We start from the raw sequence: 15,607 nt of genomic DNA, 5'->3' as shown, positions 1-15,607 counted from the left end.
GTGGGATGCTCTTCTGTGGTCCAGTGTGGAATTGAGGGGTCAAATGGCCTGTTTCTACACTGTAGGGATTCTGGTTGAACATTTGCATTCATTTTGTTTTCCATGCTAATTTCCAGTTAAATAAGAAAGAAATGTAAATTGTACTTCAGGATCAACAAGGGCATTCAGCCAAAAATTCTAAAATTGGAGAGTTGTAGCACAGTGGTAGTGTCCCTATCCTGGACATGGAGGCCCAGTCCAAGTCTCACTGCACCAGAGATGTGGAATGATATTTCTATAAAAGGCTTTCTATTGCATTCTTGGCACTGAGCGGGAATATATGAGGGCCTAGCCACAATAGCTTAGCAATTTTGCGATAGGATAATTACTGGAGTTCCAGAAAAGGCGCTGGGAATTGAATGTGATAGAAGAACTTAAGGACCAAGGAATTAGCAAGTTCGTATGCCATCCTTCAAATATAAGTAGGATGAGTGGCATTAATGTAGTGTGAGAAAGCTCTCATTGCATTTGATGATCCCTGAGCACTTGTGACTAATTCCTCAAGCCTGTTGTCACCCTCCTTCTGGAAATCCAGGAAGTAGCAGAGATTTGCATATATGAGAAGGAAATGGCAGAGAAAAAGAAATTGGAGTTGGGATACTGAGATTTTTACCCTCATCCTTCAGGTTCCTGTTGAGTTCCAGATACACAGTAGAATAAAATTCAACCTTCAACTGAGAATTACTCACTAGAAAATGGCTATTGGCCAAGATATAAGGAACTGAATCATTCAACTTGAAATTATTTTAGAGTAACTATTATACCTGATTCAAAAATAAAATGGTTCCTGAAAATGTTTCATTTATAATATCATTTGAAAGTCTGCTGTACAGATGCACTTTTATTTCAGCTAAGTGATAGAATAATAATGGGTCATAATGGTACTTGACAATGGGAACATTATCAGTGTTAATGGTTCATGTATTTTGTTTTGAAAAGGTTTTTTTCAGCTTTTTCATTAACCTCAACTGCTTTTAAAAGGTCATTGACTGTGCGGCTGCAATAGTCAGGAACTGTTTCTTATAAAGCATTAGTCTATTTTATTTTATGGCATTCATCCAACATGACATATATTCATTAAGTATTCAGAGATTTAATTTTAAAAGTTTTGGATTTTTAAAATAATTTTTGTTGTCATGCTAACTTTTGTTTAATTTGTCAAAATTCTCAGTTGGTGATATATTTAAATATGTCATACAGTTTTGACGATTGATATATGAACAGTTTTACTCTACATGTTCTCAAATGGACTTTGCAGATGAACTGTAAGTGTAGACATAGTTACAACATTTGAGCTGTATTTACTAATTTTAGTGGAAAACACCTCAACAACTGATGCAAATATTTTACACTTACACATTTATTTAAAAACATCTTTTAATGGTACTCAGTAACCAAGAAAACAAACCACTCACCTAATCAAAATCCTCAGATACTCTATTTCTTAATGTCTTAGCAACAAAGTATAAAGCTCAAATATACAAGCATACACATGTGAATGTTGAGATTTCAGTGCTTACTTTATTCATCTTTATTCACTAAACAAAAACACAATTAGCCACATCTAACTTCTCAGTTGACGTCAGCTGGTGGCTAATATATTGAACCATATGGTGGGCAGGGGCCTTTCTATAAAAGTTAAATTAGCTGTGGGAGGTAGGAAGCCTACAGAAAGATAAAGGAATATATTTCAAGGGTTTTGTGTGCCAAATGCAAATAGATTGGAGGCATTAAATAAAACGTTTGTGAACAGAAACTAGAACATGCAATTGATGCATCTATTTACCTTAACTATTCACTTAGTTCTAATTCTATCAGAGTTATTGAATACATTTAGACTGTGAAGAGAAAGTGAGATCTGCAAATGCTGGAGATCAGAGCTGAAAATGTGTTGCTGGAAAAGCGCAGCAGGTCAGGCAGCATCCAGAGAACAGGAGAATCGACGTTTCGGGCATAAGCCCGAAGAAGGGCTGAAGAAGGGCTTATGCCCGAAACGTCGATTCTCCTGTTCCCTGGATGCTGCCTGACCTGCGCTTTTCCAGCAACACATTTTCAGCTACATTTAGACTGTGAACTGTTATATATGGTGAGTTATTTCCAATGCATTGACTACCTATTTTAAGATGCAAGGATGAAATCTGTCAAGACCTGGGGACTTGTCAGTTTAGTACTGCTTCCAATTCCTCTCTTCCTTTCATCATCTGATTTACAACTATTGCACAGTTTTTTTTGTGTTCTCTATAGTGAATATATGAGGAAAATCCTTGTTTATTTAATCTACCATTTTCTTGATATTTGTTAGTGCAACCCTATTCTCAAGAGAGGACCAAAACTTACTTTATTTGCTTTTTTTTCTCTTTTTGATGACCTATAGAACCATTTAGTATCCATTTTTAATTTCTCACTGGCTTCCTTCTTGCTCATAATTAATGTTTTAGTCATTTCTTGCCGTCCAGGGTTTTTGAAGGAAATGAAAGTAGAGATTTCAGGGGCACTAGCCATAATCAGTCTTCGCTGGACTTGAGGGAAGCTGCCAGAATTACAGACATTAGGATGTTGCTCAAGAAAGGTTGTAAGGATTATCTCAACAATTACAGACCAGTCAATTTAACGGTGAGGAAGCTTCAAAAAACAAATATTCTTGAAAGAATTAGTATCACTTGGGAAAAGATGAGTTGACTCGGAAGAGTCAGCATGGATCTCTAGAGGGGAAATTATGTTCCCGAAGCTGCTGGAGTTTTAAAGCAGTAAGAGAACCTCACTGAGAATAAACTGTGCTATAAATAAATTCCCAGATGTTGATACAGTGCCATACAATAGACTTGCAGAAGGTTGTATGTCAAGCATACAGTGTCATCAACTTTATTGATAAAGACAGAGTAGAAGTGCAAGGAGGTGATGCTGAACTTGCAGAAGACACTTGTTAGAACTCAGTTGGAGTATAGAGTACAGTTGTGGGTGCCACATTATCAGAAGCAGAAGCAGAATGCAAAGGAATTTACAGGAATGGTTCCAGGAATGTGAAATATCTTTTTGAATATCTCCCACTGCTTTTCTACTGACCAACCTCCTTGCCTAATATCCAAGCACTTCAGCTAGTTCAGCTTTCATGTTATGTATTTGCCCTTATTTAGGTTTAATGTACTAGTCTTAGATCTACTACTTCCCTTTCAAATTTCAATTATGTTGTGGTTGGAGCTTTTAATCTGAAGTTATGAATTAACTATGCTTTATCACCGACACCAAGTTGAATGCAACCTGCTTTCCTGATTGTTCCAGAATATGCTGCTCAGAAAAAGAATCTCCAACATTCTGTAGACTACTTGTCCAGGTTACAAGAGTCGTAGAGCCATATGGAAATAGACTGTTCGGTCCAATTCGTCCATGCTGACCAGGTTTCCTAAACTAAACTAATCCTGTTTTCCTGCGTTTGGTCTATATTTTTAGCATGGCCAAATCACTTAACCTGCACATCTTTGGACTGCAGGAGAAGACCCACGCAGACATTGGGAAATGTGTAAACTCCACAGAGTCTAAATTCTTCCTTTTCATGGAACTGTCTAAATGTCTTTTAAATGGTGTAACTGACCCTTCCTCAGAACAGGCCCAAAATGTTAACTCTGATTACTGTCCAAAGATGCTGCCAAATCTGCTGAGTTTTCCAGCAATTTTATTTTATTTTTTTACTTTACTTTGATTTACAGCATCTGTAGTCCTTTCAGTTTTTATTTTAGGATTCTATGATGTCTGATGATCTTTAAATCTTTTCTGCATCCTTTCCAATTCAATAATATCTCTTGAAACCAGAACTGTACAATCTGATTTTTATTCATTTGCAGATTAAAATCGCCCATGATTCTCGTCCCTTTGTTACAAGAACCCAATGTTTTTTCTTGTTTACTTTGCCCTATACAGTGGTTCATGTTTGGGGGCCTGTAGCCCATTTCCACTAGTGGAATCTTATCTAAAACTGCTCCTCCACTCCACCCAGGCTGTTTCGACATCCTGATTGCCTCAACTATTGTCACTTTTAACTATTGAACCAATGCGATCTTTGATTAAAAGTGCTATCCCTTCACTTTTATCAAGTTTTCTGGTTCTCTTGAAAGTCTTTCATGCCTCAAAAATATTCAGCATTCAACCATTGTAATCACGCAGTCATGTCTCCATAATGGCTAAAAAATTATATTTTAGTGTGTACTATCAATTTATTTACTTTGTTATAAAGGATACTGCATTCAGATACTTAGCCTTTAGTTTTTTTTTTATACCTTTGTATTACTGTATCTAGTCTTTTGTTGGTGTGCTTTAAGTATTTTTTCTCTCGCTATGCTTTCCTGCCATTCTCTGACCTTCGTTTCTCATATCAGTGTTTTACTGTCCTGCCTAGACTCTGGCATACATGTGTCGCAGCACAAGAAATTGAGATGTAACTATGAAGATGTGAGGGAGTTGCTGGCTTGAGTTGATTGGAAGGGGAGCCTAGCAAGAAAGGCAGTGGATAAAAGCAAATTACTGTGGATCGGGGAATCTGAAACCAAAAGAGAAAATGTTGGAAAATCTCAGCAGGTCTGGCAGCATCTGTAAAGAGAGAAAAGAGCTGATGTATCGAGTCTAACCGACCCTTTGTTAGAGAAAGGCAGTGGAGCAGCAATAGCAGGAGTTCTGGTGTAATTCAAGAGATAAGCAGAACTTCATCCCAAAGAAGAAGAATCATACAAGACAATCATGAAAGAAAATGGTTACAATGTGGTGAAGATTAGTGGGAAACCAAAGGATTGGGAAGCCTTTAAAAACCAGCTGAGGATAACAACTAAAAAAGCAATAAGGGAGGAGAAAATGAAATATAAGGTTAAGCTAGGTTGTAAATAAAAGAAGATTGCATGAGTTATTTTAGATAAATAAAAGGTAAGAGAGAGGCAAGAGTGTACATTAGACTCCTGGAAAATGAGTATTAGGGAAATAGTATTGGGGAACAAGGGAATTCAAAGGACCTGATTAGGTGCTTTGCATTAGTTTTCAGAGTGGAAGTCACCAGCAGCATTTGGACAGGGGAACTGAGGACATTATTGCTAATTTTGCAAAGACAGATAGGGATAGGTGGTGTTGAGGAAGCAGGGAGGATGTGGAAGGACTTGGACAGTCTAGGAGAGTGGGCAAAAAAGTGGCAGTTAGAATATAATGTGGGCAAGTGTGAGGTTCTTAATGCTGGTAAATAATAGAGGCAAACCTTGTTTTCTAAATGGGGAAAAGCTTTGGAAATCTGAAAGCAAAGGGACTTGGGGATCCTAGTTAAGGATTCTCTAAAGGTTAACATGTAGGTTAGATGGCAGTTAGGAAAGCGAATGCAATGTTAGTATTCATTTCAAGAGGGCTTGAGTTTCAGAGAAGGGCTGTACTGCTGGCACAGTGTTTACGAACTGGAGGATGTACTACAGGCACTAGAATGCTTGAGGGAGGGGGAAATTTATCTGGATTCATGGTACCAAGAAGCAGTCACATTTCTTAGGTAATAAGAAAGAGCTGCTGATACTGAAGGTCTGAAAAGTGCTGGAGAAACTGAGCTAGTCAGGTTTTTTGAGTCCAGTACGACTGTTCTTTGGAAGTAATCACTTAGTTTTGGCTCATTTGATTTAGGGTACTCGGGGACAGGAGAGTGTGGCTGCAGGTTCGAGCAGGAGCCTCAGCGAATGTCCAACAGATTTGAAGTTCTTTCAGAATGTCTGGAAGAGAGTGAGGGCTGTCGGATAGATGTGTTAACTGATCATGGGAAAGGAAACCATTTAAGATGGAGGAATAAGAAGAAATGTATTGGTCATAAGGGACAGTATTGAGAAGGGTATTGATGCTATTCTCTGCCAAAAAGGAGCATGTACACACAGCAGTAGTTCATGACATACACTGATTTTATTTCTGTTATGCCATCTTGCAGTTCAATAATCCCACTATTGCCCCCTCTTAATCTCAGACTGCTGAATGTATATTTATCATTGGAAAGATCTCCACAACAGTATTTAAAGAAAATCATCAATTAAAGTCATAGAATCATTGGGTTGTAACGAATCAACTATCTTTGAACCGAAATGTCAGGATGAAAACCTACATTTGCCAGCAGCATTAACAACTTGGCAATTTTATCACAGTCTGTCCTAAGTGGCTCCACCATCCACTTACCAGTGTGAGCAGGTTTCCTAATGCTGTTGTTATGCCTCACGAGAACAGCATGCTAGAAACCAAGCTCCACTAATCCTAGAGTCGTTGCAAAAGTTTAAACTAAATGCAAGTATGCAAAGTTCCAAATTTAACTGGGATAGACCCAGGTTACAGATAACGGGTTAGGTTCCTGTACTTGACTAGAACTACTGTTTATTACAAAAGTGTAAATTTCTAATTGCAAGTAATCAGCTGTGAACTTTCAACATAAGGTTGTACTGGGTCAGACTTCAAAGGGGATTGGTGTCTCACACAGTACAACTTTATGTTGAAAGTTCACAGCTGATTACTTGTGATAATAATTTCCCCTTTCATTATAAAAGGCAGGGAACTGCATTTCAGTAGGGCCAGTCCATAGGGTTTGCTGCGAACATCCTGTTGCTTGGCAGGAATTTGGGTTCTTCAACCTCTGTTTGCCAGTTTCTTCTCACTTCTTTTCAGGAGGCACGCATGGTGAGCTACTGGTTAAAGGCCACCACTTAGAGTAACTAGTGGGAGAAACCAACTGTCTGTCTTATCTTCAGGAAATTTTACAGACTTGCGAGAAAGAGACTCACTACCTCACCTTCTAGAGGTTTGAGGGCTTCTCATTGCATCGTTCACACCCAGAAGCTGTTAAGCTACTCAGGAACCAATCAGAGTTATCAGGCTAATGACCTTTGCCATCCACGACAGGTCACAATTCCACAAACCAATCGGTAACCTTTTGCTGGTGAATTTCAATTTGTTTGGACACACCAATGCCAAGCTGTATCCTCTTACACCTTCCCCCATTGCTTGCAAAGCAACGTCTAAATGCAGTTTACAAATTTCAGAAACTTTGTTTTTAAAAGTACAGCAATTCCTTCCTAAGTCCTTTATTGCAAAGCAGTCAAGTTTTGCAATTCAGTCCACGCTTAAAAATAAAGTAAAAAGTTTAATTAAAATAGTAAAACAAAAAGGCTGCCAGTCCAATCCCAATTCAGGTCAGAGAACAAAAGTACTATTTTCTAATCTAATGTTAATGCCCATCTCTGGAACAGATGGGACTTGAATCCAGGCCTCCTGGATGTAAATGCTGTCTTTCTGAACTATGGAACCACTGATGAAACTCTGGGAGAGCACCTCAAATATCCTAATAATGTCTTAGAATTTTAGGCTGCTGTAATATTTTGTAAACCCCTTTCTATACTGTAATCCTAAATCATGATAGCAATCTAAGCTTCCACTTCACTCAAATGTTAGGTGTTTGCTGCACCATTGCCATCAGATGCTGCATCATATTTGGTTCTACAAGAATGTAAACAGATTTGACCATCATTTCAATGCTGAAAAGATTGGGTTCAAAACCCTGCACAAGTTCCTGTGCCAGATTTTTGTTGAACTCTTCCATCCACTTCAATATGAACATAGGCTTTATAGCTGACTTTACAATAGACCAAGCATTTAGTTATGTATTTACTACTAGCTTTTTTTCCTGTGGGCCATCCCATCGAAGAGCCCATCAGAGCCATCTACAGTGGGATTTGCTTGAAACCTCACCTTCCAACAAACTGGTATCTTAGTTGATGGCCACTCGTGCTTAACAACAATTGAACATGAGTAAGTCATTCAACCCCTCAAGCCTGTTCCACCATTCAGTGAAATAATGGTTGATCTGTGATGCAATTCCATATACTTGCTTTTGGCCATTATCCCTTAATACCTTTGCTTACGTTTGGTCATACTTGTCCATGCTGACCAGATATCCGAAATAAATCTAGTGCCATTTGCCAGCATTTGGCCCGTATCCCTCTAAAACCTTGCTTTTCATACACCCATCCAGATCCCTTTTAAATGCTGTAATTATACTAGCCTTCAGCACTTCCTCTGGCAGCTCATTCCACACATGCACCACCTTCTCTGTGAAAAAGTTGCCCCTAAAGTCCCTTTTAAATCGTTTCCCTCTCACCTCAAAACCTATGCCCTCTAGTTTTTAACTCCCTGACCCTAGGCAAAAGACTTCGTCTATTTACCCTATCAACACCCCTCATGATTTTATAAACCTCTATAAAGTTACTCCTTAGCTCTGATGTTCTGGGAAAAATAGCCCCAGCCTATTTAACTTCTCCCTATAGGTCAAACTCTCCAACCCTGGCAACATCCTTGTAAACCTTTTCTGAATCCATTCAAGTTTCTCAACATCCTTCCTATAAGCACGGAGACCAGAATTGCACACTATTCCAAAAATGGCCTAACCAATGTTCAAAATGCAGCACCTCCTATTTGCCTAAATTAAGCTCCATCTGCTCATCCTCGGTCTATCTGATCAAGATCCCATTGTACTCTGGCATAACCTCCTTCGCTGTCCATTACACCTCCAGTTGTGGCATCATCTGCAAATTTACTAACCCTATTTTCTATTGTTCACATCCAAATCATTTATATAAATGATGAAAAGCAGTGGATCCAGCACCAAGCCTTGTGACACACCACTGGTCACAGGTCTCCAGTGTGAAAAGCAACCTCTCAGACTATACTGCCTGATTCTAGAATCCACAATGAGTAGAAAAAGTTTATCTTCATCTACCTTGTCTTTTTCTGTTAATAACTTGAAGACTTCAATCAGCTCACCCCTTAACCTTCTAACTTGAAGAGAAAGCAGGCCTAATTTGTAACTTGAAGTCTGAATATCATTTCTGTAAACATATGTTCCTGCAAAACCAATATATCATTCCTAAGTTGCAGCCAAGACCTGCTGCAAGTGGGGCTAACCAGGCTTTTGTATAACTACAGCATAATTTCTGCATCTTTGTACTCCAGCCCTTTGAATATAAAGGTCAGCATTCCATTAATGTTCTTGATTATTTTCTACACCTGTTTGTGATATTTTAGAGATCTATGTACCTGAACCCCAAGTCTCTTTAGACATCTATTAACTGTATTTAACTTCGTACCTTCATACCAATTGAAGGCGGGGTAGTGAGGTAGGAATAGGTGAACACAGGTAGACTATATGACCTGATTGGTCAATGAGAGGAATGAATCCGGTTAGTAGCTGAAAGGAAGGATTGATCAGAGGAGTGGAAGGGAGTCAGGGGATGGGAAGAGAGATTATTTGAAATTGAAGAACTCAATGTTAAGTCCTCCAGGTTGTAGGCTGCCCAGGCGAAAGATGAGGAGTTGTTCCTCCAACTTGCGGTCTGATTCACTGTAGCAATGGAGGAGGCCAAGAAAAGTCATGTCAGAAAGGGGGTGGGAAGGGGAAGTAAAATGGGCGATGACTTGTAGGTCAGGTCGGCCCCTTAAGGCCTGGCTGAGATGCTCGGTGAAATGTGCCCTGTACCCCAATGTGGAGAAGACCACATTTAATCAGTCGGCCAAAATTCATGATGTGCTAGTCAAGACTACAATCAAAAGATTACTGTGGAAAGAAAAATTATGAAGCTAGCCTTAATTATGCAATTTCTTTTGAATTTTATGCTTTCATAATCACCTGGTGTAAAAGATAACATTATAGTTTCCTTTTACTAAAACTTTGCTTATGATTAACGATTATAAATAACTGGAAACCTGCTACCAAAAAAGAGCACACATTTCCTTCAATGTATTTCTCATTTTAAGAAAAATAAAAATGTTCTATTCTTCAACCCTCTGAAAAGTGTTTAGTATAAGATACTTAAGTAGCATACCTCAAAAACAAATTGACATTCATCATTGGGTTGTTCTTAGTAACCTTTATTAATGTAACTGAGCTTGTTCATTATCCTTGAAGTCATTTTGAAGTCAGTCATTAATGTTTGTAATGGAAGCCTCAATACAAATATAATTTCCACATTGAAAACAAAAATTTGGAAGCACTTTCCACACTTTTGGATGTTGTCAATGAAATGTTATTTGACTATTATCATTACTTTAGGATACATAGTTGTCTTACTACATTTAGAAGCAATTCAGAGAACGTTTATTCAGCTCATTCCTGGGTTGAAAACCTTATGAAAAAAAGATTGAACAGACAAAGTCCATAACCATTCAATTTTACCATAATTAGATGATCCTATTGAAACCTATAAGATCTTGAACAGACTGGATACGGTGGATACCAATAGAATGTTTCCTCTTATGGAAAAGACCAAAATGAGGGGACATAGTTTAAGAATAATGGGCCAGCTTTTAAGACAGATAAGACTTTTTCTCTCCAAGGGTCATTAGAGTGTGGACTGCCATTCCCCAGAAGGTAGTTGAGGCTGGCTCTTTAAATTAATTAAAAGCTGGATTAAACATATGCCCGAAACGTCGATTCTCCTGTTCCTTGGATTCTGCCTGACCTGCTGCGCTTTTCCAGCAACACATTTTCAGCTCTGATCTCCAGCATCTGCAGCCCTCACTTTCCCTCTTAAATTAATTTTTGTCAGACAAGGGAGTGTAGTGTTATGAAGTGCAGACAAGAAAGTGCAGTTGAGACCACAACAGCTCAGCCATGATCTTACTAAGTAATATAACAGGCTCGAAGGGACAAACGGCTGACTCCTGTTTCTATGTTCCTACATTGTCTAACTTAGTTATTAGTGGTTAATATTTATTTTAATAGTTGCTATTTTGTAAAATATTCCTAAACTGTGTAAAGTTCTGGAGAAAAAAAGCTTTTTTTTGAAATCACAAATATAAACTACAATAGTAGCAGAAAATAGACCATATAATACCTTGTTCATGGTCAATCATTCAGTACATCCAGTTGATATTCAGCCTCAACTCCCAATTTCACATATGTAGTCTTGGAGCCTTGAGATAAGGACAGTCTCTCTCTATCTCAGCTTTAAATATACTTAGTCATGTGGTATCCATATACAGTTCAAGCAAGATTTGCTTATTCTTGTATTCCAATCCCATCGCAATAAAAACAAATATAACATTTACCTTTTCCTAAGTGTTTGCTGTACCTGCACGACGACTTTTTGTCCAAAGTCTCTCTAATAATTAACATTTTCAAATTTCACACCTTTCAAAACATATTTTGTATTTCTATTTTTCCTTCAAGCAAGTAACTTGTCACATCCCCATATTATTTTCTGTCTGCCATTTTGTTGCTAATCACTTAATCTGCCTGTATCTTGTTAACTGTCACTTTCTTGCTTCCTCACGTAGATCTCCATTTATCTTTGTCGTATTAACAAACTTTAATGCCGTGTTCTCTCTTCATCTCAACCATTAAAATTGATTGTAAATAGCTGACTATGACAGTTTAACCATAAGATTCTTAAAAACAGTGGATATCATAGTAGAATTTGTATCTTCAACACTTCAAATCTCCATATTTTGGTTTAGACTCACATTAGTCAGTCAGATTGTGATCTTACGGACGATTGCGATGTCAGAAATCTTTGAAAGAGAATATTGGTGACTAAGTTATGTTATCTTTTCATTATAGCTTTAAGATTTTATCAATGATTTTTCTTTACATTTATTATAATATTGAACATTTTTGAAACTCCAAATAATGGGATCTTAATGCCTTTAAAAATGTGCTTAGGTCCAGACTACAAGTAGATTCCTACCATGTTAATGACGCCTGGTCACCCTTCTGCATGATTTTATCAAAATCCACTCTATGAGCACTGGAGCATGTTGGTGCTGCTGTGACAGGCATGAGAAATTAGGGGCAACCTGAGATGAAGGCATCTTCAAGAAATGTATGAAATTTTTTAAAAAATGTATTTGTGATCAAAGTATGACCTGTGGCTGCAGCTCTGTGGCCTTGTGGCAGAAATAGCTCTAGGATGGAGAGAGAATGATAGGAGGACTCATGGGCCCGCTGAGCAGATATGAGATATGAGCAAACCACCTCCAAGTGTGTACTGAGCTTTACCCTCAACTGGGGCCTCATAAGACAGCATTTCCAAATTCATTGGCTTTTAGCAGGTGAGTAGCCATTGGTGTCCACCTCTTATGGGGACAGAAATGTGTGGACCATTGACCTAATGCCCTCGTTTCCAGATTGTTCCTGACCTACCTCCTTGGAACATTCTGTCCTTCCTTTCAAATACGAAATATCTTGCATGTTTACTGTAGAAAAATGTCAAATTACCAAAATGTACAGTGCAGAAAATTCATAACTTATGTTTGAAAGCTCATTGTTATAATCATTGAGCTAAATCTCTAATTGTGCACTGTTTGGACTTACAGGTATTTGTCAGAATACTCGACAATAACGATAATGGACCTGTGTTCTCCAGGCCAAGCTATGATGTTACCATTTCTGAAGATGCTGCCATAAATACTGAAATTCTGCACATCAAAGCTACTGACAGGGATGAGAAAAGCAAGTTAACATACTCTATACACAGCAGTATAGATCCCATAAGCCTCCGTAAATTTCATCTTGATCATAATACAGGAATGCTGAGCATAGCTGAAAAAGTGGATCATGAAGCACAGGCTCAGCATAGTTTGACTGTAATGGTAAGTGAGTGTTCAAACAACATTTTCAGAATTTGCCTTTTTGAGGAACATCTCTTCACATCAAAACCGATAAGCATTTACAACATGTATTCTATTTGAAGGTACCTCTTTTGCTTCAAAGTTCTATTGCGGATTCTTGTTAAGAGACCACTGAAGATTATAGATGACAGCATTTGTGTGTGTTATTTTGATTATCCCTATCTTTGCTGAAACTAGCCATTTTACTGTCTTTACTGTACTTGTTAAATTCAATTGATTAGCGAGAGATTCCCCCGTGAATAGGTACTGAGGAATGTGCTGTATGGAGTGTAATTGATTATGGAGAAATTAATAATTTGAATTTAAATGTAAGCTACATGATTAACAGATTTGTAGATGACACTAAAATTTATCAAGCAGTTGTTAGTTTAAAGGATAACTCGATTCCAAAAGGATGCTAATGATTTGGCTGAGTGGGTGAGAAAGAGGCAACTAGAATTCATTCCAGAGGAGTGTGAGGTAATGTGTTTGGGGAGGGCAAGCAAAGCTAGGAGATACACAATAAACAGGGTATTGAGACAGATAGATGAAGTGAGAAACGTTGGAGCATGTCCACATGTCCATGAAAGTACATGGCAGGACAAGCTGATGCAGTGGCAAAGAACAAAGAAAATTGCAGCACAGGTACAGGCCCTTAGGCCCTACAAGCCTGTGCTGATCCAGATCCTCTATCTGAAACAGTTCCTATTTTCCAAGGATCTCTATCTCTCTGCTCCCTGCCCATTCATGTATCTGTCTGGTTACATCTTAAGTGACGCTATCATGCCCGCCTCTACTACCTTCGCTGGCAATGCTTTCCAGGCACCCACTACGTGGGCGGCACGGTGGCACAGTGGTTAGCACTGCTGCCTCACAGCGCCTGAGACCCGGGTTCAATTCCCGCCTCAGGCGACTGACTGTGTGGAGTTTGCACGTTCTCCCCGTGTCTGCGTGGGTTTCCTCCGGGTGCTCCGGTTTCCTCCCACAGTCCAAAGATGTGCAGGTCAGCTGAATTGGCCATGCTAAATTGCCCGTAGTGTTAGGTAAGGGGTAAATGTAGGGGTATGGGTGGGTTATGCTTTGGCGGGTTCGGTGTGGACTTGTTGGGCCGAAGGGCCTGTTTCCACACTGTAATGTAATCTAATCTAATAATCTAATCTACCCTCTGCGTAAAGAACTTTCCATGCAAATTCCCCCTTAAACTTTTCCTCTCTCACCTTGAACTCATGACCCCTAGTAATTGAATCGCTCTGGGGAAAAAAGCTTCTTGCTATCCACCCTGTCTATATCTCTCATGATGTAGTAGATCTGAATCAGGTCCCCCCTCAACCACCTCCTTTCTAATGAAAATAATTCTAATCTACTCAACCTCCCTTCATAGCTTGCATCCTCCATACCAGACAACATCCTGGTGAAACTCCTCTGCACCTGCTCCAAAGCAACCACATCATTCTGGTAACGTGATGACCAGAAATGTATGCAGTATTCCAAATGTGGTAGAACCAAAGTCCTATACATATGTAACATGACCTGCCAACTCTAGTACTAAATACTTCATCCGATGGGAAGCATTCCATATGCCTTCTTGACCACTCTAGCAACCTACGTTGCCACCTTCAGGGTACAATGGATCTGAACACCCAGATCATTCTGTACATTAATTTTCCCCAGGGCTTTTTAATTTACCATAGAGTTCACTCTCGAATTGGATCTTCTAAAATGCATCACCTTACATTTGTCCCGATTGAACCGCATCTGCCAATGAAAGCACATGGAATGCTTCTTTTGCATTGATGATGTGTGGAATACCAAAGCTGTGATATAATGCCAGAAATATATAAAACATTGATTAAGCCACAGCTGGAATTTTGTGTACAGTTAGGAAAGCACTTGATACAATAGGCAGGAAGGCCTGCTTCCCATACCGAATAGGTCAGATACCAGAGTGTAGATTTAACGTAATTGGCAGAAGAATTAGAGGGAACATGAAAAACGTCTTTTCCCCAGAGATTAGTAGATGTTTGGACTTTTCTGCCTTGTTTGGTAGTGGAGACAGAACTGTTATAACCAGACCAAACCCCCTCAAAATATTATTAAGATGATAGACTAGGCCCCAACATTTTTTTATTTTTAAAGGCAGGTGTAAGGCATAGTGTTATGAATGCAATTTGATTGGTGAAACTACCAAGCTTGAAGCTAACCATACTTTATTTTTACACAATAATTAAAGTACAAACAAAACAAAGAAGAATTGAAATAATAACTCGACTAGAAAACTTTTCAGAACAATAGATTATTTAACAACTAAACAGCAATTGTTCCAATATAGTAACATCCCATAAACAAATCCTTAGTAAAGGCAAAGTTAACAAAAGAGATTATCTCACATGCAATTGAGCAGCAGGAAGAGAACTCAGCTTTTAACTGTAACAGAGAAAGGAATATTAACTTCCACATCCAGCGTCAAGAGCCCAGCAACAGCTGAAAGCTAAAACTTAAATCCTAGTTCACTGGGAGCTTGATCCCACCCATTCCTGCTTCTATTATTTCAACTTTTTAATAGAAAACAAAGCTAACTGGGCTCAAAGCAGCCAGCTCATCTCCACATTTACAGTACTTGCTTTCAAAAATAAAGACAGAACAAATCCTCCTCACAGGCAGATCTTGTAACAGAACTCCTCCACTTGTTTGAAAGGAATGTGAATCTGGAGCTGTCGTGCTATAACCTGCAATGCTACAGACCAGATACTGGAAGGTGAGACTAGAATTTGCCAGACATAATGGACGCAACAGCCTCTTTCTGTGTGTAACCTTTCAATGTTTCTATTACTAATATTTACTGTACTTGTCAAGTCCTTGAAGCATTTCTTACATTTATATCCATATATATATATATATATATATATATGGATATAAATGT

General features: G+C 38.6%; 1 protein-coding gene across 11 annotated transcripts in view; it reads left to right on the top strand.

Moving 5' to 3' along the window:
• Nucleotides 1-15,607, top strand: part of LOC122550578 (protocadherin Fat 3-like) — a 794,139-nt gene that overhangs the window by 599,409 nt on the left and 179,123 nt on the right. For all 11 annotated transcript variants that reach the window (XM_043691532.1, XM_043691531.1, XM_043691530.1 and 8 more), the window contains one exon: nt 12,394-12,669. In XM_043691532.1, the coding sequence (XP_043547467.1) occupies nt 12,394-12,669 (276 nt within the window). The remainder of the gene's footprint in view (nt 1-12,393; nt 12,670-15,607) is intronic.

This window comes from Chiloscyllium plagiosum, chromosome 6 (assembly GCF_004010195.1).
Source record: "Chiloscyllium plagiosum isolate BGI_BamShark_2017 chromosome 6, ASM401019v2, whole genome shotgun sequence".
Classification (NCBI taxonomy): Eukaryota; Metazoa; Chordata; class Chondrichthyes; order Orectolobiformes; family Hemiscylliidae; genus Chiloscyllium; species Chiloscyllium plagiosum.
Note: the sequence above shows the minus strand (reverse complement) of the source record. Positions and strands in the feature narration are given on the sequence as shown.